This window comes from Chrysoperla carnea, chromosome 1 (assembly GCF_905475395.1).
Source record: "Chrysoperla carnea chromosome 1, inChrCarn1.1, whole genome shotgun sequence".
NCBI classification, from domain to species: Eukaryota; Metazoa; Arthropoda; class Insecta; order Neuroptera; family Chrysopidae; genus Chrysoperla; species Chrysoperla carnea.
The window spans coordinates 44,319,525-44,344,933 of record NC_058337.1 but is presented as its reverse complement, the minus strand read 5'-3'; the positions used below and the strand labels follow the sequence as shown (position 1 = coordinate 44,344,933).

The window sequence follows — 25,409 nt, the reverse complement described above, 5'->3', positions numbered from 1 at the left end:
TCGTGTTAAGTTTTAAGTCACACTGGTCATATCAAGAAATAGTCTTTTGCGCACAATTGAGATGATAAAACAGTAACCAAATAACAAGTGAAAACTTAGCCAATCAAAATTTAGTATGCTTAGAGTTGGAATAATAAAGTAATGGGATTTGTGATCATTCTCTATTTTGTTTTGTCAAAATCAACAGTCCAAAATTCTTAAGCTCTATTTTATCATGAACAGCAATATGTAAAATATTTTTCATAACTAATATATACAAAAATTTTAAAAAAAATTCCATAGCTTTCGGATAAAAAAATGGATTATTTATTATTACTACCACCGGAAATAATATCAATAATTTTAAGGTGAATGTCATAATTTGACATATGATTCTTTAATTATTGCTATAGTAACACAAATTAATCTTTCACTTTTAGAAAATTATCAATAATCGATTTAATGAATTTCGCCTTGGCAAATAAACGATATGAACGTATAATCGAATCAGACGCAGTATTAATGCGACGTATAATAACATTTCAAAATGTCAGTTTTATCAATTCGATGTCTTTACAAAAACGAAACATGGACTTAGAATATACATTACGACAACAAACCAATTCTAAATTACAGGATTATCTACGATGGTAGTTTGATAAGAGGTTTCTTCAATTTCTATAACATTCCTAATGAAATAATCTGAAAACATGATTCAGAAAATAGAATTTTATCTCGAAAAAGAAGAATTTTGATAAAGTCCTTTGTCAATTGTCTAATCTGTCGTATTTACATAAAAAATAGAAAAAAGTAGCAATAATTTATTTTTTTTTAAAATACGTTTTCTTATAAGCCTATTTTACTGGATTGTGCCGAAATTTTCTAAATTCAAAAATGGCTCGGAAACTCTGAAAGTTGAAAGATTGGATATAAGATAGTAATAACATTCTACAGCCCCTTCGAGACGTTTTTCAACCTTTTCCAGATTATTTAATCAAAATATTTTGTATCTACATAGTTGAATTTATTGGTAAAATTTTCTGTGCTGTTCTTGAGGAAACAGAACAAAATGAAACATAAAAAATACCCCAATATAAGTCCTAATGCTTTTATGAAAAATTATCTTCCCTTACATAATTTATCATCGTGACTATTTTCCTCGAAAGATTAATAGTTTCCGAACTTTTTTAAATATTAGAACTTTTTTTAGCTTCCAAAATAATCGGAATTCTTGGTCTAAAACTTTTCAGTTGAAGAAAGAGACAACAGTAGTAACAACATCAACAGGTACACGAGGTCATCGAACAAATTATGTATTATTTACACCAGAATTTTCATTTAAAAGAAAATGGAGATTTCTAGAAGAGGGTTACGACGCTGATGATGAGAGTGATTCGATAAATCCAAGAAAACGGATATGTAATACAATTTATGAATAAAAAATATTCGACCAAAAGGAATATTGATGGTAATTAATTGGTTAACATTCATTAAAAAAAATGAAAAGATGCTATTGCTTAGAATATTCCGTTTGGTATGTTTCGAAGCCATGGACTTACACTATTATTTTATTTTACATTTCATTTATATAAACTTACTCGAACAATAAAAGAAACAAAAATATTCAAATTTTATTAATGATTTTTAAAAATCTGTAACTTTGTGAATAATGGTCGATTCGGAATAAAACAAAAATCATTTTTAAATTTTTAGTTTCAAAATGATGCTTTTAAGGCATCACGCTTCGCCAAGTGCATTCTAAGGTCTGATTCAATAGCTTCATTTTCGTAATTTTAATATTCTGTACAACAGTTTAGCTTTGAGATATCTACTATTGAATGAAAAGTCAAACTTCGATATATTGATGATGTCGTATATCGGTAGACAAATCTTTACAAACGGAAGAAAAATTTTCAAGTAAATTTTCACCTTAAACCTTTCAAAATTCCAAAAACTATGAAATTATAAAGGTTCGGTTTTTGCCTTTTGAAACGTAATCATAAGAAGTGGTACAGTACAGGCATTATATTTTGTACGGAACTTCAGAATCAGAATTATCCTTGTAAATATCCTTTAACACGTTAAATAATAAAATTAGTTTGAATTTATTTATGTCTTATTCGCCAATGAACTATTAAAAATAAATAGTATTTAAAGAGAATAATAAAACGAAAGAAAAAAATTTGCTTTGTCAGTTAATCACACAAACTTATTAAAATTGTAAAATAAAATTACGTGGACAGGTTCATTACATACATTCACTCCTTATATAGATAATGGATTTTGTTTTTATTGCTGATGCAGTTATAGAAAAAAGATAGATCATCTTCGATCGATGAATCAAATGATTATATATTATTTATTGTATAGCAATAAACAGTCTATAAATGAATAACAAAAAAGGCAAATAAACAAAAATCGAAAAATGAAACAGCATATATAATAATAATATGAATATTAATACTGGCGTTAATAGCGTCCTAATGGCCAACCAATTTTAACAAAAATAGTGCTATTATAATTTTTTACGTCTTACAATCAATTTAGCGGTATTAAAATCTTTCCCGTGTTGTTGCCAGTTATTATACCAATAAAGACATGAATATTTTGTATAGCAGTTACAAAATATTCATTTTTATACCTTCTTTTTTAACCAACTTCAAACAAAAAAGGAGGAGGTTATCAATTCGACTGTATTTTTTATTGTTTATGTGTGTTACCTCAGAACTTTGGCCTGGGAGATCCGATTTTGGTGATTCTGTTTGAAAGCTGGTGCTTTCCGTGTGATACCATGTCATTTTGGTCCAGTTCTGACAACGGCATCCTTGAGAAAACCATAATAGTTTTAAATTTACATTAAGTATGCACGACAAGAGGGCGAATAACTCAATATCACCCCAACCGATTTCGATGATTTTTTTTTAGTGACAAATTACTTAATGTACTTTGTAAAAAAAACTTTTAACAAAAACAAAACCGACTTCAAAAGAAAAACTTTTCCAAAATAAATTAATATGCACTAAAAAGTAAAAAAATAACGAGAATATAATGTAGTTAAAATTATTGTTATTTTTGAAGTCGGTGTCAGAGAAGCTAATACAGAGTTGTTTCCTTGGCTGACACCGACTTCAAAAATAACAATAATTTTAATTACATTATATTCTCGTAATTTTTTTACTTTATAGTGCATATTAATTTATTTTGGAAAAGTTTTTCTTTTGAAGACGGTTTTCTTTTTGTTAAAATTTTTTTTTTTTTTATTAATTGTTATCTCGAAAACTTTGTGAGTTAGGCGACAAAAATTACAATAATACTTTTTTCTTTAAAATTGGTCAGAAATGTCAGAAATGTTGTAATTTGCAAGAGAATGATTGTTGTATTTCGTGAATTTTTCGTATATAACTACAAAAATGAAATTCAAAGAACTTTCCTCTCAAATATTGTTCAAGAGAAAATCAAAATACATTAAAAAAATTTTTTAGAACGATTCATTAAAATAGCATTGGCTATTGGGAAGCTATTTGCGCCAGTATTATATGTATATGTATGCATTTATAAGAGTTAAGTCATTAGAATTAGAAGCATATAGCCAAACAAACCAATACATGGTTAGTTGGATGACCAATCACACTCACGTCTTTATACCTTGGCCATCAACCTTGCCTATGGCAATAATGATAGCAACTCGATTGAAGAAGAAGTGAAGAGTTTTTAAAACCGTTGTGTATGTGTACCTATGTGGCGCTTCCGTAATCAACCTTGGCCCCTAACAAATTCCTCAACTTGTGTATTTTATGAAGAAGTGTACATAAATTTATTTATAATACACTTTTATATTCCTACAGCGCAATACGTATATTTACAATTATTTTATTTTTGTTAAAAACAATTAATTTAAATTATGGCATACTTCATTTCGAAAATACATTGTATAAAGTTCGATCTAATACTTTTCATAAGGGTAATATATTGTTATAGAGAATGAAACTACAGTAATACGTCTTACACCGTGAGTGCAACCGAGTTGTTCTATACATCGTAGTTTGAGATAATTTGGAGATTATATTTGAGCAAAACATCATGAAAATGTGTTCTGTAACGCGTGAAAATCAATAAACTATACTATACTACTATACGTTTAATATAGACACAGGTCAATGATTTGGTAATCATTTATGGAGTTGATTGGCAGATATGGATATATCTCAATAACCTAGAGTTTCATCAAAAGGTCGTTACTTACCACATTTTTTACTCCATGAGTAATTCCGCGATATTATTTAACATCATTAGACTTTTTCATAACCAATGTCAACCACACACAAAGCAATGGAAATTTTTATGATATATACAAAACTACAATTGTACAGCAAGAGACGTATAAAGAGTATAAGATAGAGGAGTAGGCTTCTATTACCGGCAATGATAAAAAAGAGTGTACGAACCCTAACGCCTCTACTGATTGGGTCCAGTCAGAAACGCCTTCATCATTTTGTTTAACAATATCCTGTAGAGCAGTATTTTCGATCTAAGCACATCCGGATTATAAGTCCAGAACGCTTCCTTCCACTGCTTTGTGTAATAATTTCGTAATAACCGGCTCAGTGGTCGAGCGGTCTAAGGCGTTAGTCTTTGACTGGGAGGTAGCGGGTTCGAGTCCAGGCAGCGGCAGTGTGAACTATTATAATTAATAGCAGCGGTAGAATTGATCACACTGTCGGCGCTTGAATGTAACCGGTTCCACCCACATCATAAAAATGTAATTGTATATATACGGATGTAGTTAAATAAATAAAGATTAACAAATAATGATGTGGGTGGTCTCTGTATAGCCATATGTCAGAGAAACGGAGGTTAAATCCCATTATTATTATTATTTTATCGTAATAACATGTACTGATTATGTTGTAAATACAGTAGTATCAATAGGACCCAAATACCAAATGACATTCTTGCCTGTATACGCGACTTCTCTATCTTTGATCAAAACTTGGTGCCAAACACCAGTTTTATTTGTACAAAGCTATAATCTTAAGAAGAATAGGGTCCGGTATGCTTCTTTCTTACTGAAATGCCTTGATTCAATCTTCGTCATATTTCTTCATTATAGATCTTAATGTCCAAAAATATTAACTTGATAAATTCTCTGTCTAAATTTTCCAAAGAATCGGATAATATTAAATTAAATTTCATTTTTCATAATATTTACCTTAGTTAAATGAAATCAACGTAACTAACAAGTAAGGAAAGTTAAATTCTTTGGAATTCGCTTATATTATTTTTTCATCTAATTAATATGCAAACCAGCAAGCATTTCACTTTTACGTATCACTTGAATAAAATAAATAAAATATCCAGAAATTATTTTTATGTATTAGAAACCGTTAAGTATTTTTTTTTATTATTACAATATACAGCTGTTCGTATACGTATGGGTTTATACATACATACACATACGTGTATATCGGTAGTATTTATAAGTATACAACAACGATTACCACTAAACCACGTACGATAAACTTTATTATTTAATATTGTTGTTTAAAGCAACTTGTTCCCGTTTGGTCGTTTAGTTCTGTTGTAATGTAGAGTGTCTTATAAAGGGTTTCCCATTTAAAATAACAGAACATTAAACTTAAATAAAACAGATTGTGCAAACGATATCACAATTTTTTCTTAAAGAATTATATGGCAATATATGCCGAAAACACATACAAACTTTTCAATTTTTTTGATCAAAATAAGTGTCTAATTTGCGCTATTTTCCGTACACCTCCTACATACTGTGTATTAGGTCATATCGTCGAAAAAGCAAAGAATATAATCAAACGATCATTATTGGAATTAGAGGTTTGATCGAGTTTCCTAAAAAGTAAACACAACGTATTTACGCATAGGTGTCTCTCAAGCTGCGGGTTACATTTTGTTAAAATATCACACAAATTGCAATAAAATAATCTTTGAAACAAAAAAAAAATATATATATAAATAAAAAATTTCATGATATCTCTTGAATTTAAGCTTAAAGTGTTCTATCATATTAAATGAAAAACCCTTTATGTTGAATACTTATTGCTTCCATTCAATCAATAAAGTTACTTAAACTTCTGTATATCAATGTTTACCGAAAACAAAAACGATTTGAGATATAAAGGATACAATACAAGGAAAGAGCCTTTTTCAAATCCAGTTTTTGGAACCAATGAATCATTAAGGATTTGTTAATTTTCGTAATTTTGAGAATTTCTGGACTAAATAAAGTAGTAGTCTTGTTTAGTTAGATTTTGAGACAAATAAATTACTAACAGGCAGCGACTTGGTGGAAATGTTACTTTGGAGTAGTAAGTAGCATAGTAAAAACAATTAAATTCGAGACCCTTGAAAATGGTGAAATGAGGCTTGATTTTAGGGATTGAAAGCATTTAGAAACGGTTAAAATGACCTGTACAGAGTATGAAAAAAACATCAAGAGAGTTTTCGTTAAAAAATGACTCATATTAACAGGAAAATTAGAAAAATCTCAAATAAAAAATATTCGAGGTCGAGTTAGCTTTAAAGATTTATAACGTAGGTGATATAAACTATATGAAATATTGTGAGATATCGTTCCATATTCGAACGATGAACGAAGACAAAGATTAAACGTAGGTTTAATATTATTATCTTTACCATAAAGATATTAGCGTGCATAGCACAAGCTCAATATAACGTGTCATATTACACGTCACCACATACATCTTTATAAAATATACAGACAAATACAGTTAATTAAGGATGTATCAGCACTAGGGCAACAGCAAACAGCGCTGTTTAATAAAGGGAAAATTATTTGGTTTTTCTACTTGAATCGTTTTTAAACAACTTTCCAAAACAAAAGCGAATCGATGAAAAAACTAATTGACCATCCTGTTCGCCATGGGAACTGATTCTAGCGCTGTCTGGTGGTAGAAAATAGAAGCTGTCTATGAAAAGTCAAATTTGAACAGAAATAAGAGTACGAACGTGTCAAAAGTTAAAATTTATTTTTTTTATTTCACTCATTATCAAAATATAAATAAACAATTCAATCATAGCCATGCATAAATTTGACTTGTCATAGACAGCTTCTATTTTCTACCACTAGACAGCGCTAGAATCAGTTCCCATGGCGAGATTGGATTTCTAGTGAGTTACTAGGCAATATTTGTATGTATCACTTTTTTACAGTTATTATATATTTTAGCTTCATTACAGACAAATATATTTAATATTTATGCAAATTATTACCTACATGTGAAAAACTCTAAGGTAGTTTATTAAAAGAAATGGTAGAAGAAGAAGAAGCAACTAAATATCGAGTTTTCTTTGTGCGTACTGGTCAAAGTGATATTTCAAATTCACGCCATTTATCTGGCTGGTGTGATGCCTTTTTATCACAACAAGGCATACAAGAAGCCCATGAAGCAAGTCAAGAACTTATAAACAGTGGTTATAACGTATTTGACGTAGTATTCACATCTACTTTATCGCGTGCTCGAAAATTTGCACAAATTTTACTGAGAGATTTACACTTGGAAAGTATTACAACATATCACTCTTGGCGCTTAAATGAACGTCATCATGGGTGGCTTACAGGTAATATTAACCCAATTGGTAGCAAAATCTGCAGCCAATCAATTTTTTTTGGGTAAAATTTTATAGCTAGTTTATTTTGAACCCGTAAAAATTGAGTTTATACAATCGTTTAAGGTAATGTTGTGCTTAAAAACAGCATGATCTTTAACGTTTGTTGGTTTTAACATCAAAAGAACCGGTTTCTGCAAAAATCCATTTCCCTCACAAAAAAAATTAGCAAAAATAAAATGTTAAATTATTATCCTACTGTTTCTCGTGGAACATTAAATTACGCCCAACTTTGTATAGTATTTCAGTATATGTATGGTCCCGAACTTTTGTTATTAGTTTACATTTAAATGTCTATAATTACAGGATTCAAATCTAAAGACACTGCATGTAAATATGGTGTGGAACAATCTGTACATTGGTATCTATCGAAAGGTCAAATCCCAAAAATTACTAAAAATCATGAATATTATGCAAACATTGCGCAAACATCAAAAGAATACAAAATTCCCGAGCATCGTATACCATTATCTGAAACAATCGAATCATGCGCAAAACGTATACTGCCATATTGGGATTCTTTCATAGGTCCAATGATTCGAGCAAACAAACGGGTATTAATTGTGGTACACGAACATGCATTTCGAGGTTTTGTTAAACTACTTCAAAATATGAATGAGCGAGAAATTAGCCTTATTAGATTACCATCGGCAACAATTCCCATATATTATGATGTGAATGAAGATTTAGTTGCGTTTAATGAAATGACATTCATTTGTAATAATGACAAAAAACAGGCTTGGTTGGCAAGTCGCTGGGAAAATCGATCACGTCATATTGCGGAATTGAATTTAACATAAACGTAAAACCTACTAGATCGATTAGTTGGATTTCATTTTAAACATATATTGTATCAGTTAACTTTAAATAAAATATTACTCAGTAAATTATGTTTTTCTATTATATTTTAATTTAATACAGGCCTGGTTTGGCTGTGATTTTTCATCGAAGTTTCGAATTTTCTTTTCTCAAACAAACAAACAAAAATATTTGTTCAAAACGGTAAAAGTTATGTACCATGTTGAGTAAGATATTTATGAACCTATTTGGGTAAAAGGTCTAGAACGTTATTATGGCTAATAGTTCGTTTTGTAGTTTGTCAATAAAAAAATAACTTCCAACAAAAGTTGCAGAGTTTGATGAGGGACCTCATGTTTTAGCAGCTGATCAGATTGGACCTAGTTCTCCGGGTTGATTAAATAGTCAATTTAGACCCTAAAAGGTAAGAGATAGAATAACACTTGAAAATAGCAAGTTGAAACCAGCTTTCGAAGGAAATAAAAAAGTAATTATTGCTTTTAATCGAAACAAAACATGCTAGCTACAGAATTACGCTTTAGCTAAAGTTGTCAAGGACAATAGAGCACATTCGCCTTTGCCCATGACTTTGATTTATTATTCTAGTTTCAAATTCATTTAAACTTCAGTTTCAAATGACCTTTAAATTATACCAGGGCTTAAAAGTTATTAACACAGACGAATGATCCCTTGCCCTTGATAACTTTTGTCTAAAACCGCCATTTTTGTTACAAATATTGCTGCTTAACAACCTTTGTTGATACAAAACAGGATCACTGACATTGATTGATATGCTAAGTCAATACATTAGAAAAATAAAACGGTTAAAGTGCTTCTTAAAATAGCACAATTGTTAAAATAGGACACAAGTAGGTATCCATCGTTTCGTATGATACCTTTAAAGAAAGATAGCTTAAAATTAAGTGTTCTATGTATTAATTTTAACAATTGGTGAAAAAAATGATGGCTGAAGATGAAGAAACTGACATCAACCATAAAAAACCTAAATACCGTGTTTTCTTCATACGTAATGGCCAAACGGATTTTAGAAGGTTACATTTATTTTCTGGATGGTGTGACACATATTTATCACTGGAAGGAATGCGAGAGGCTCATGAGGCAAGTCAAGAATTCATAAATAGTGGATTCGACACATTTGACGTAGTATTCACATCAAATTTGATTCGAGGACGAAAATTTGGAGAAATTATATTGAAGGATTTAGGATTGAGAGATATTACAACGTATCATTCGTGTCGTTTAAATGAACGCCATCATGGGTGGCTTACAGGTATAACTTGATGAAATTATATATTTTGCTATCAAAAACAGAAAAAACCAAAGGTCCTTATGTTTTCAAACCAGTTCGTTTAAAAAAATATTTATTATATATAAATAAGTGAGAAACTGGATAAGTGAGAAAACTTCATAACTGAAACTTATGTTGAGGTCTCAACACTTTTACACTTAAATACTTCTGTTAGTGGGACGAAGCAAAATTCTATATCTGGGATTCGTTCTTTCGAATTTTATCGTCGTAGTTACCTTTATAACTGAGACAGCGAATGAATTTAATATGCATTAACCTCTGTAAGTGAGAACTGAGATAACATCGTTTTGTTTGTATACTTACTTATTCTTATTCTACCGGCAAATTCCGCACTTAACTAAATTTGAGCCTCAATGACCAACAGTATTAGTTTTGTTTTACGATCTCACGGACGTTTACTTGAAAATTGCCGAAGCAAAGGCTCCAATCGTTATCAAAATTGAAGTAAATATGCGTTTATGAAAGTGGGAAGACACGCGATGAAGGCTGTGTCGAATTTAATGTGCCAAAATCTACTTTTTATAGAATAACTCAGAATAAACATAAAATTCAATCACAATGTTCTCAAAGCCAATGTTCACAAACACAAATTTTGTCTGGGTTTTTTTTGAATTTTATAATTCATAGTGATATGCAGATATCACTAAGTATGTTAATATTTTCGATATTGTTCAAGTCAATTCTATTATGAAACATTATAATTACAGGAACCAGATCAATAGATGTCGCATGTAAATATGGAACACAGCAGTCAGTTCATTGGTATTTATCAAACTCTACAAATTTAAAAATTAAACGAAATCATGAATTCTATGCAAGTATTATACAATCAGCAAAAAAATATCAATGTTATAACGACACTAGTATACCAGAGTCTGAATCAATAGAATCATGTGCGCAACGTATACTACCATATTGGGAAAATTTCATCGGTCCTTTCATTCGACACAATAAACGTGTATTAATAGTGGTGCATGAACATGCATTTCGAGGGTTTGTCAAAATCATTCAGAAAATTGATGAAAAAGATTTAATGCATGTTAAGCTACCATCAGCAACCATTCCTATATATTACGATGTGAACGATGATTTAATTGCACTGGATGATATGACATTCATTTGCTGTAACGAAAAGAAACAAGCCTGGTTAGCAAAACGTTGGCTAAATCGATCACATAATATGGAAGAATTAACAGCAAGTGCCTCCAACAAATCTCGTAATGTATTGTTTTAGCTGTTCAAATTTAATAGAAAATTTTTATAATAAAAAAATGCATAACTTAGTTTTTTTGAAAAAAAAACATAGCTTTGCAACTTTTGTATAAAAATAGAATAATTTTTTTTTAATTTTTCTACGTAGTTTTTTATTAGTTTATGTATACAGAAAATTCCTATTACTTTTAGGCAAAATCGGTAGAAGGAAAGGGTTGTTTACAAAAGATCCAAAATTAAGAACAAATAAACGGTTAGAAACTTTATATAGATAAACCTCATCTTTTCTTCATTTTCTTTTTCCTTTCACATACACTAAGTTGAATTTAATCTAATAAAATAAAGACGAAGATAATTTGCTTTATGTGACAGTTAAAAATTACTATCATGGATACAATAATTAAAACACTTCATTTTACAATCTTTACATTTCAATGGGTATGTTTGTGTATGATAAAGTTGACTGAAGCTCCGATCCAATTTTTTTTGTAGACATAAAGTAATTTTTATGCTGATTTTTATGTAATCGATTAGGCGAAAACCCTGAATTCAATAATTCATGCCCTGCAAAGGTGAGTAGCAAAAATTTTTAGTAGCGCAACTTATTTAACAGCGAGTTAAATATGTGAGAATAAAAATATAAAATTGATATACATTGATATGAGTTGAAACATCGCCTCAAGGAAATTTGTTTGCATATGGAGAATTAAATAAATTCATAGGTACTCACACATGTAATTTCAATCAATCTTCTTTAAATTTGATAGTTTGAAGCAAGTAAATATTATTTAGGACAACAGATTGATCAAAAAAGAATTTCTTTGAAACCACGTGAAATAAAAAACTGCTACTTTTTAATATTCAAAACATTTGATTTATTTCATTTCATATTTAATGGCATTTCGATAAATAATTTTAAAATTTTGTACTTTACTTTGTAAACATAGAGAAAGTTTACATAGCACTCGCATATTAGAGAAAATGTGGGTGAAATGTTGATAGATATATTCAATCACAAAAATCAGTATAAAAGAAATTGAATTAAGATGAAAAATATGTAACAGAACTAATTGTTGAATACTCTGTTAACTCTATTAGCGTTTACCTTTTAAGCCTGAATTTTCATCCTCATAACTCCCAATTAAACTCTAAGGATAACAAACCTCAGACAAAATTTATTAAAAAAAAAAAAAAAAAATTGATACAGAAAACATAATTTACCCTCCATACTCGACCTTCTGATCTGCTTCTAAATTCGTTGTGTGCGTAGTCATGGTAGGGACAATAAAATCGATGCCAGTGCTTTCAGTGAAAAATTTTGGCGATAAAGGAGGCTGTAATGACTAATTTGCAGTTCTATACATGTTAATGTTATAGAAAAAGTAAAATAAAAATTTTTGAAAAACACTAATTAAACTTAATGCATTAAAAATTGTGAAAATAAGAAATCAAATTGCACAAATATTATTTTTCAAATGTAAATTATCATAATTATTTATTTAAATTTGTGAGGCAATAATATTAAATTTTCAATGTAAGTCATAAATGCAATCCATACAATTCTATAATTAGTGTATCGTTACCATGGATTATGTTTTTCACTTTACCACTTTGATTCATCTGCGCCATCACCAACAGGCAACTCCAACTCTTCTGTTACAAATACAACGATAGATTTCTATGTTCACGTATTAATTTTTAGGATTTCATAAGTTAGTTTTGAGAATTTATTCTTGAAAATACCTGACCCAAAACAATCACATTTTTTATTTATAACAATGTTTAAAAAATATTGACAGTCTAAAATTCTTACTATTTGTATTTTTTACAAACGGAATATAAAATGTAGGCCTTCTACAAAAATTATAATAAGGTGTGTCCCTCATATCTCCTGTTGTATATGTTCATCATTATTATAATTTTGATTTGTTTAAAAAATGAATGAAGAAAACTACCAAAATATAATATTTTATTGCACATTATATTCAAATTATAATAAATACCTACAGAATATTACATATGACCTCAAATTTGACCTACACTATATGTTTATTCTGCATGTACCATATGTATTACTAATATTCGCCCTCCTGCTGATTGAATATTTATCGGTAATAAATTATAAATCGATTATATCATTTTAATATAATGTGGCTATTAGTTTAAAAAAAATTTAAACAAGATGTTTTTTATTTATTATATGATTGTTAAACAAAAATAATTAGCACGATATAAAAAGAAGAAGACAGGCGTAAAATTTAAACATTAAACATAAGCGTTATTTTCCAAAGATCAATTATATGTTTAATCTTAGAAATGATGAAAAGGTTTTAAAAAGAGAAGGTAATTTCCATGATTAATTAATTTATGACAAAGTTTTGTTTGGAACTTCAGGAGGCGTTTAATTTAAGATATGTATGGCAATTTCTTTAAATATCTAAGTACCTGTAAATATAAACATGCATCTCAAAACGAAGTCGTTACAAGTGATTTTATAATTATGGTATCAATGAATCCAACCTTTCTGGCTCGTTGGCAGTACAGAGTAACAACCGATACAACCAAAAATTAATTAAATTGATTAAAAATCAATAATAGGCGGAAATTTTTTTCGGGTAATCAAGTAATTTGGAATGCATAGTGTAAAATTTTCCACTAACTAATCTATCACTGAGAATGGGATGCACCCGATACTCTCGGAATCTCTTGTTGATTTTCCTCCTCCGGAGTATGATGAGACCAATAATTTTCCTGGACAATATTTTCATTGTGCGACCGCTTCAACAGTCAGTTACAAACTAGTTCGAGAATAGTCGGCCGGCTGTTGGATAGTCTGCGCCCTGTTCACCAACCAAACTGTTTAGTTGGCTCGGTGTGCGCACTTTCAGCCCAACCCGACTAAACTATTGACCGATAAAAAGTCTGCAGTCTGCGGGGGCCCTAAATGTACAGCCAATAATCCTCCATCTATCCTATAAATATAAGTAGTTTAGCCTTAATCATTAATTGTGTTCTGTTGACCTTCCCACCCTTTTCCTGTTGACCTTCGATACAGTGAATGAGTCTATATTTTCAGGGTAAATATGACTTTAAAGCCTTCAATAAATTTCATATTACAATGTTAAGTTAAAGTGACTTATCACAATGCGATAAATCCAACTGCCAATTTTGAATGTACATATACTTTTTTTTAAATAACACATATTTCATAAATCTGATAAGAAGTTAATAGTTTTAGGATTAACAAAAATGATCGATTAATTTGAATAAGAGTTAAAACTGTTCAAATAGTCTAAAAACCATAAATCATAATATTAATACAAATATATATTTATATGGAAATTATCGATATATTTATATGTATTTGATACAAATAATTGATAAAACGTAACTACGTGGATTTTTTTGAGGGCTTGCATGCAAAAAACAAAGACCATATATTTATGTTTTATTATTTGGCCAGGTTCTAGGACCAGGTTAGAATTTCATAGTCATTTGCATTGCCAGACACTTCTCATATCAAATTAGAAGAATAGGAGAATTGAATAAAAAATGCTGTAGCCTTTATACAGCCTTAGATTTTGCGTAGATGCGTCTTCACTCACCGCTAATTGTCGATATAATAGATCGATCTCACGCTTACCGAATTCATGCACTTATGCACCAACAGATGACAATTGCCAGTATAGTAGATCTCATGCATACATGTGCTTTTCAATTAATGAATCTTTTTACAAACGAAAATATAAACGTATCCACGTCAAAGTGGAAGAATAAGTCAAAGTATCATTTAAAATCATTTTTGACCAGCACTAGTAAAAGCAAGATTCCGTTGCCCGACACTTTAAAACGACGTTTCAGAAGCCTGGCACCAGCTGCTTTGATAAATTTTGAGAAAGATGGTTTTTGCATTATTCATACTATACTCGTCTTATTTTAATAGCTTCCTCAATGAATATTAACCTTGCCAAACAATAAAAAACTGCTTAGGGCCCCTCAAAGACCCCGGCTATAAAAATTTGCGCACAGGAAAAAGTAATGAAGCACAATCTGAATAATAACCTCTCAAACTTTCAGTCGTTTTGAAATGACGACTCTTAAATAATACGCCTGATCCTGGACTTGTATGAAGATGTTTTATAGTTATTTTCATTTAGAGTCATACTTTCCCCGAAAATATAAACTTATGCACTATATCAAAGGTCAAGAATAACACAATTTATGGGATTATGGAGATGTCTGATACGTTTTTTCCCGCCACTAGCGCTTCAAAATCACTTTTTCGACGTTTTTATGACTTTGTACGTAAGTATGCGAGTTAGATTAGAGTCAAAGATGTGACATATTTTAAAATATTAACTTCCCAGGCTCCTTACCCTTTTCTCTGTTTTTAAGACTTTCAACATCTGTAACTCTACTTTGTAATTTTTCTACTTTTATGTTTTCTAAAACTGGAAAACACATAAATCTCATTCAATAAAAAGAATCTTTTAAAAATAAATAACTAGTGAGGGGGAAATGTTACTTTAATGATGGAGCTGTTGACGAGTAACTAAATATACGAGTTTAATTAGCTCGAAACAATTTATTGTTTCTAACTAAAATTAAATTTGTTCATGTTCAAGTTAAAATTTTCGTGCAGAAAGTTTTTTAAGTCAACGCCACTTTTATTTAAATATACACATCTATTTTTATAACCATAAGTTCATAATAGAAAATTTAAAAATATATTCGGAAACTTTTCACATGAATAAATTATTTCTAAGCAACCATGAGCCCCTCTGCTTATAATTGAATTGTGTACGCTTAACGAATTTTTTTAGTAAATATTGTGTAGGTGTCATTAAAAAAAATCATTTATTATAATATTCAATACCTATAATATCTGTGTAGGAAACTTATTGTGTGTATGAACTTCCGGGTTATTAGGGTTTAATATACTATTTAAACATACATTAATCAATAATATATGAGCTTAAAAATATTTTAATACTGAATGTGTAATTATTCATTGGGTAGTATTGTTGTAAACTCAATCCCAAAAATGTGACCTATATATAGAAACGAATACTTTCATATGTATTATTCGTTGCATGCAGACCGAATTTAGGGCAAAACGTGGAAATATTAATAATAAATATATATATTTTAATTTCAAAATTGTGAAAAATTATTATCAAAACGGTGAAAGTTTCGCAGCCACAGTTTGCAATTATGGGTCATCAAAATGCTCCAAATAAAGCTACTATTTTTAGCTAAATTTAACCAAACTTACTCTGTAAATGACGTGAAAGCATAAACACACGTTCGTATTACTCGCTCGAATGAAAATATCGCAACAGTGCGTGCAAATGATGAGGAAACTCCCACCTCATCAACTCGGCATATAACTCAGTAATTTGTTGTTTCCAAAACCACTCTGCATCGAATCTTAACAAATATTTGAAACTCCATGCGTACAAAGTTCAATTGAATCAAGAGCTGAAGCCGAAAGACCATGGGCAACGAAGAACGTTTGTTAATTGGATTTTGGAACAACAAACTAAATGGTGATTTTTCAACGAAAAACATCTTTAGTGATTAGGCGCATTTTCATCTCGATGGCTTCGTTAATCGTCAAAATTGTCGCATTTGGGGTTCCGAAAATTCACGAATGATAGTTGAGAAACAAATGCATTCAAAATCAAGAGTTTGGTTTGTATTTTGGGCCGGGGGCATCATCGGGTCTTTTTTTTTTGAAAATGAGGTTGGCCAAGTATTAACCGTGAAAGATGTTCGTTATCGTGAAATGATTTTGTACCAAAATTACAAAATATAGATCTCATCAGTATGTGGTTTCAACATAATGGTGCAACATGCCGTACAGCCAGTAAGCGACACACTGTATGTATAGATAATATAGATTTTGAAGAAACCTGATATATTATCGGAATTATATAAATTCAATTGAATTTATTGTGCGAGTTTTTTATTAATCTTTATCTGCAATAGTTTAGTAATAGCCTATAAATTAATCATAGACGGGGTCAGTTTACCACAAAAATAAAAAGTCTACTGATGATACAATATGCAATTCCCACCTAAATTTTTCATGTAATTATTATTATTTTTTTGCAAAATTAAATACATTTTATGAGTACGATGATATTTTCCCATCACACCTGTATGAGAGAATACATTCAATAAGTGCACCTATGCGAGATAACCTAACTTATGGTTTACTTTAAGTGCATCATCATCCATATAGTAAGAATATTATTTTTACAAAGCTACATAAATCTTATAATTGTTATAAAACACTTTCATCTTTTCCAACCACAGAATACGTACACACTTAAGCAGTGCAACAAAATAAAAACATTTTTCTCTTCCTGTTAACAACAAACAAACGAACGTATTTATGTTCATACTAGAGTGATACCCACCCGCTTCGCTCGGTTTAAAAGTAAAAATTGATACAGATTGCTCTCGCTTATCTCCTTTCTATAACACTGGAAATAATGGTAAGGATTGTTTTACACAGGTAAAATATATGCATGGTTTTCTATTTTTTTAAATGTATAATGGTCGTAATTATTCATTGAGCATATCAGAGAAGATGGCCGTGAAATATTTTATATTGACTATTTTTACAGAAATCTGTAATTTATGGTAATGTCAAATGACTACTTTTTCAGAAATCTGTAATTTATGGTAATGACTGATTAAATTAATTTTTAAATTTTTTTATTTTTTATTAATATATCATTATAAATTATAGCTCATGTGTTATATTGCTGTACAGTTTCATTAAAAACCATTCGCTAGTTTTAGCGTGAAAGCGTAACAAACAAACAAACATGCTTACTTTCGCATTTATAATATATAGAGAATTTCTTATTCATATATAAACCAAATGGTATAAATTTTTATAATAAATGGCAGTAAATTTGCAACGGCAAGTGTTTTTAATAAAATATACAAACTCATACCAGCATGTATTATTTATGTACCTGTCATAAATAAATCAAGCACAAAATGCATATAAAATCGTGTCATCCTTTTTTTGCATATTATAATGGTTAGTTCACATTTATAATTGATTTTAGTCGATTATCTACACAAAGTGACTGATATTTATTCATTAACAATACGAAATTTATTCAAAATATCAAAAAGGTATTCAAGATTTAGATAGACAAATTAAATCTTAAATACATACCACTTCCTTAAATTATAAAATGCAGATATTGTTAATCAGATATTCGGATTATAATCTATAGTCATTAGGTCGTTATTCAGGTGACCGATTTGGCTGGCAAAGCGAGAGAAGCTGTGTTTATCTATACACTTAACACTTATCCGTTACTAAATATATACTGTGCCCAAAAAATAAACTGACATTGTATTTATTTTGAAAATTCTTTACTTATTCTTCCAAATCAATTTCATCCCCTTCAAAGTAATCCCCTCCCGATGCAATGCACTTATGCCAACGGATTTTCCAATCTTCGAAATACTGGTTGTAGTCACTTTCCGGGATTGCCTTCAGTTTCGTCTACGCTGCGGCTTGAATCTCCTCTATCGTATCAAAACGGTGTCCCCGGAGCGGTCTTTTGAGCTTGCTGAACTGCCAGAAGTCGCACGGCGCCAGATCAGATGAATACGGTGGTTGCGGAACGATATGGGTTGAGTTTTTGACGAAATGATCACGAATTATGATTGCAGTATGGGATGGTGCATTATCGTGGTGTAAAAACCATGAATTGTCTTTCCACAATTCCACAAATGACGCATAACGTTCAAATAATATTCCTGGTTGACTGTTTGGCCGGGCGAAAGGAATTCACAATGCACAACAAACGCGCGCATAAATTCAAATGTCATCTTATTTTTTGGACACAGTATGTATAACTTTGGAAGATTAATTTTTATTTTATACTTTTAGGGAATTTTAATAACAACTATGTTGTGTTTAAAAAAGTTTTTGGAACGAAAGATTTTTTAAACAAAACCGACTGAACCTAGTTCTTCGGGTTTCTTTAATAGCCAATTTTGATCCTAAACGGTAAGAGGTTAAAAAATTTCAATTTTGTTATTTTATTTCTATGGTGTTAAAATATCTATTGATTTAAAACTGCTACTTGATTTTAAATGAAATGATTTCGATGAAGTTACTTGGTCAGACGCTAAAACTTTGGTAAACAAAAACAGCTGTTTTATCGGAGATTATAGTTGATATTGTAATACTTGTTAATTAACTTAGTTATAATACTTGCGTAGACCACCGAATCACTACCGGCATCTAGTCCTAAAAGAAACATGATTTGTGACATTTTTTGTGTATTTTTTGTTGTTGTATTGATTATTTTTGCTTTGTGCAAACCTATTTGAAATAAATACTATCAAAAAATTTGACAAACATTTGGTAAATTCTTTGGAAAGAAAACAAAACAGCATGTGAACTGGTCTTTGTACTTTGAATAAATAAATTTTATTGTTTTATGGAAGTTATTAGTTGATTTAAAAAACGTTACCATTGCATATTAGTATTAAGTATTGAGTACGTATTGTGTATAATTGATAGACGATGATAGTTCGATAGTTTTTTCAACTTGTGGTAAAACCAATTAAAAAAATGCAATAATTTATTATTTTGATGATTGTTTTATTATGCTTTATGTGAAAAGTAAAATAAATTTTATTGTTTTTCTTTGAATATAATAAATATTTATATTATTCAAATTGTAGTCTAAGAGAAATTGTCACATACGTCAATTATAACAATTTGTAATTTTTTTTTTGAAGTGTAATACGCCGATAACTAATCAATTGGAAACATTCAATAAAGCACTTTGAGCAATATCCAAGGACTCAAATTTTATTGGGAATAGAATCTCGCTTAAATATTATGCAAATTGTAATGTTTTTTTAGTTTAGACACCCTGATCAAAAGTTTTAATACGCACGATACACAGGTAATTTTTTATACAGGTATCCAGCAAAATTTTTCAAAAACTGATTGGAAAAAATCAACTTTCGTTAAAAGAAAATTTTTCCAAGACGTCAAAGTGAATAGTACAGAAACAAGTGAAAACAAACAATTGACTGAGTTAATTGTTGAAATAACATGCATAGACAGTGTTGATTTCTCTGTCACATTACACATACATACATGTCACACATATATAACTGATATACCCATATAAAACATACTATACAATTTGCGCATAATTTGCACGCTCACGGGTAAACAGTGATGTTTACGAAAAAATGTTCCGAACAAAAGTTGTTTATTTTTTTATAAGGAACATTTTTTACATTTAAACTTTCGTTCTATCTCTAACGGTTTAAAAGATGGGTCCTACGGACCCAAGATCCAATTGACCTATGTTGCTTATTTACGAACTTGACCTCACTTTTTCCGTCCTCAAAACGCTATAAAAATTTCTAAGAGCCTAAATGGCCGAGCGGTCTAAGGCGCTAGTTTTAGAACGTTGGACTATTTAGACTTAGGTTGCGTTGGTTCGAATCCAGGCAGCGGCAGGAATATGTAAATATTCCTGCCGCTGTATAATAAATATGTTTGAAATGGAATAAATAAAGAATAACAAATAATGATGTGGGTGGCCTCTGTGAGTAGGCATGCGTCAGAAAAACGGAGGTTAAACCCCCAGTATTATTATATTATTATTATTATAAAAATTTCAGCTTGATATCTCTTTTCGTTTTTGAGTAATCGTGATGATAGACGGACAGACAGACAGACAACCGGAAATGGACTAATTATTTTTAAGCGTTATATACTGGAGACCAAACTTAATATACTTTGTGTATTTCATATATACATGGTATACAAATTTCTATGTAAAAAAAATTGCTTGCTGTTCTTTGTGGAAACTTTTTTATCCCAAAACAAACAAAAATGGTCATATTGTGGGAATTTTTATAAAATTACTTTGAAGTCCTTTCAATTATTAAGATTGTGTGCACAAAAGTTTAAATTGAGACTAAATACACCAGTTGTGAGACCAAAAAATAAGAAAGTATAATTTTCCATGAATATTACCACTGCTCCTGGACTATTATATGAAATAAAATAATATTATGATTGTGAACAATTTGCTAATTTTCACATTATTTTGTGATTATTATTTTGTTAAGTAGATGTGAATTATACTTTAGACAGTTATTTTTTTAGCTATTCTTAATGAATATCCTTCTTTAAGTAAACTATTATAGATTTTTAAATTTAGTAAATGTTATCGAACAGTCCATACGTTAATTATAGCTCGTAGATCATTTACGATAATTTATAGAAGTCCATTAACCGACTCAGTAGCTTAGCAAGTAAATTCGTCTTTATATGTTTGGCTACTGATTGGGAGGTTATGGGTTCGAATCCAGGCAACGGTAGGGTGAACAATTTTAATTAGTGGGGCGATAAAATCTTTTGCCATAAAAAACATCATTATTATACACTTCTCCGAATTCATCACATTTTGGCAAATAATTTATTAAATCTCACGAATTAACTAATATTCCTCACTAATGTAACACTCCTAGAATAATTAAATGACTTTTCTTAACCCTTATTTAAATAAAATAGTTGTTCCGAAAATATTGGAATGATAAGGTTTAATTCTTTTTATTTTCTTAGTTTAAAATATACTTTCTAGAAGAGAAACTATAGCTCCATGGCAAGTTCTGGGTAACCACGTATGCCATAATATATTAACTAAACATTTTATTAAAAATAAAAGAATTGATCTTATTTTACCATTTTTAGCAACTTCCAATACGCAAGGCTTATTCAGCAGATACATACCTGAAACAAAACAACAAAAAAAAATTAATTTCATTCAAAATAAGCAAAAACAAATATGGAGTGAACGTCATACTATCCCTTTGTTCGGTCAAAAGAACGCAAGCGGTTAAATTTGATAAATGAAAAAATACTCCAATTTGTATTTTGATTAAGCATCAAATATTTTTTTTCTTGCCTTCCAATTAAATTAAAGGATCCTTAAACAATATATGGTCGTTCTTTTTGAGAAAAATTGAAAAATCTTCTGTTTTAGCTTTAAGGTGCATATGCTTATTTCAATTATTATTTTTTTACAGCTCAAATGGGTTTACCTAACCTAACCTAAGTATAAAACGTTACTTATATATTATACACTTGATACACGAATGTATAACTTACATTTTCTGTCTATGGTTTTCCGTGGACTTCCATTAACGTTAGGCTAATGTTGGATTGGAAAAATTCCTTAAGTCGGCCGTAGGCGTATATATTTATGTGTACGCAAGCAAATCAACTTAAATTAGTAACTATTGAGTGCCATTAAGAAAATAAATCTAGTAAATACGTAATTTTAAATTTATTAAAGTTGAGTCAATTATTCACGCAGGTGTATAAAGTTAAGTATAAAGTAAAGGTGTGTGGTGTTAACAATTAACTCGACAGACACATACAGTACAACTAGGATCTCTAGACAATTCTAAAAAGGAACAAACAATATTGTTTTATAGTAAAATATATGCAATAGAACATACTTGACAGTTCTAGAATTTGCTAGACTGTATGATAACAATTACAAGTAATATATATGCAACAGAACATACGTGACAGTTCTAAAATTTGCTAGACTGTTGATTGTAACTATATAAACAGGGCACAGTATACAATACGGGTGAGTTTACAATACAGAACGAGTGAAGTGAAGAACTCATATATCAGCATAACATTAATATAAAAGTAATGTGAACTCATTATGTTATTGTGTTTGTATGCAGTAAAAACTTAACAATAAAAATTATTTGAGTATAGACAGTTCAATTTTTTATTACACAAATTCGATTACGTTAAGCCCGCTACAGGTGAACATTAGGTATATATTAAATTCGATTCGTAAATAAAAGCTTCGTAAATTTTATGTTATTAAGTCACTACTCATAGATGAATTTCTATAGCACCTATCACAGTGTTAAATTTAGCACGACATTATTTTATAAACAAAACTATACACAATTAAAAAAAAAATCAAAATTATGTCACTACTGTAATAAAAATTAAAAATGACTTTATTAAAAAGCTACTATTTAAATTATATCATAAACAAATAAGTTCTATTGTATTATTGTATTTATTTATATTTATTAATAATATAATAAAGTAAATAAATAAATACAATTTAAAATGGTTATTAAGTTGATTCATGAAATAGAAACTATCACGAATTTAAAAGTTATAATAAAATAATATAATATAATAGTCACAAACATGTAAACATGAAATTAACACCTACAAGGAAAATAACTTCTTACTCTTAGTCTTAAAAAACAATCATAATTTTATTATAACAAAAGATATATATTTTATAATCATAATAATAATAATGGAATATTATATATATTGGGTAAGAGAAATTATCAATTATTAAATTATGATTTTGTAACAAAATTGCATAAATACACTCACCGTCACAAAATTTCGTTCAAATAAAATTATCAAAAAAATTGACGTTATTTCAGAATAACTTGATAGTATAGCTCATTTGAAAATATACACTTAAGGTGGTTGTCTTTGTACAATATTGTAAAAATAGTGTACTACATCATATAGCAGTGGTATGTACGTATAGATATGCTTAGCACACTCAAATAAGTATTAATTTTAACATGCTTTTAACTCGACTGTCCATTTATCACGTATTCTGTATGATAATAGCATGCTAATAAACATCTGTAATTCTGTATATAATAGACATCTCTCTTACACTACTTATACTCTTAATATAGTTGTTTCTGTCAATAAAACTTTTAAAAAACTTTGAGTAATTATATCTCAAGAATGAAGCGGTCAATAAATAGTTTTGGTTTTTTTTTAAACTCACATGCACAAATTCATGAATGTTCAATTAATTTTTTGAAAATATCTTAAATCTAGTTTATTTCTAGAATTAAAAAACTTGTTAAACACACAACAATACGCATCCTTTCCTATGCTCTCAATGTTAATTATCCGAATTTTAATTGTATTAAACTCGAGTTAGAGACGGTACATACACAAATTGAGAATTTTTAGTCGATATGTTCATAACAAAACAACAACCTTAATTCAAAAGCATTCATTTCGCTTTGTCAGTTAATTAATCGCTCAAAAAGGCTGCTATAAAATAAATTTAGCAATCGGCGATCACTTTTGCAGATCATTAAAATAAATGAACAATTGGTCCTATCCTGTCAACCCCCGGCAGTTATCTTGGACTAATGTCACTTTTGAAATAAATTTTCTAAAATTTGAAAGTGCTTTGCATTGTGCTGTATACCGTCTATTTGGACGAAATTCTTTGTCCATGAGTGTATAGAAAAATAAAATATTTCATTTTGTATAGATTTGATACTTTATTTCGATTTATACTTACAACTTACAAGCTTTCACCTTTAAAAATAAAGACAGAGCTAACAAAAGAGTAGCTTTTTCAAGAAATGGTATGCCTTTTTTTCGGCCACACAGTTGGCCACATTCTTAGGATATCTGTATCTACACATCTAAATATCTCTTTTTGTAGTTAACCAATAAAAAATTTCTTTAAAAAAAGTTTCAGAGTTTGATGGAGGCATAATGTTTTGACATCAGATTGGATATAGTTCTTCAGGTTCCTATAATAGCCAATTTCGATCCTAAATGGTAAGAGATAGAATAACACTTGAACTTGACTTTTTGTCTAAAACATTTTTTCGAAAATCGTCAGCTTTCGGAGGAAATTCTACTTGACAATATATCATTATTGCATGTAATCGAAGAAAACACGCTAACTAGAGAAAAATGCTTCAGTCAAAAGTTGACAAGGGCAATAGAAGATAATCGCCATTAATGACATATTTTTAAATCGCATTTTCTCTGAAAGCTAACGTTTTTCGAAAAATATTTTAAACAAAAACTGTTAGTTTTTTATGAGGATCTACTTTCCAATTGAAAGTGTTATTCTATCTCTTACCGTTTAGGATATAAATTGGCTATTAAAAATTCCGAAGAACTAGGTCCAATCTAATACTAGAACATATGATGCCCCCATTAAACTTTTGTTTAAGTTATTTTTTGATTGGTTAACTACAAAATCAGATATTTAGATGTATTGATTAACTTGGCCCACCCAGCATAATTTTGGTATTTATTATATTTAGATTTCATAAGGATACGGTTGTATATTTGAGGTAGGTATTGAGAAAAATTGCATTGTTTTATTTAAATACTATACAATCAATCGTTTTACTAGCCGATTATAGTTATTCTGTCGGCATATATCATGCCGTAAAGTAATTTTAAATTTTTCAGTGTAATTTAAATAACGATGTACATAAGTATAATATTATAAATAAATAAAATAATTATAATTAAACATGTACACTCGAAATCACAATAAGCGACTCCACTTGAAAT

At 29.5% G+C, this 25,409-nt stretch overlaps 2 protein-coding genes across 2 annotated transcripts in view; one reads left to right on the top strand and one right to left on the bottom strand.

The window, feature by feature from the left end:
- Positions 1 to 25,409, bottom strand: part of LOC123290617 (protein outspread) — a 449,936-nt gene that overhangs the window by 348,257 nt on the left and 76,270 nt on the right. The window lies entirely within an intron of this gene.
- Positions 7,214 to 8,485, top strand: LOC123290619 (2,3-bisphosphoglycerate-dependent phosphoglycerate mutase-like). The gene is made up of 2 exons (XM_044870873.1): positions 7,214 to 7,593; positions 7,948 to 8,485. Exons 1-2 carry the CDS (start codon positions 7,284 to 7,286, stop codon positions 8,439 to 8,441), a joined length of 804 nt encoding a protein of 267 aa, XP_044726808.1. The 5' UTR covers positions 7,214 to 7,283; the 3' UTR covers positions 8,442 to 8,485.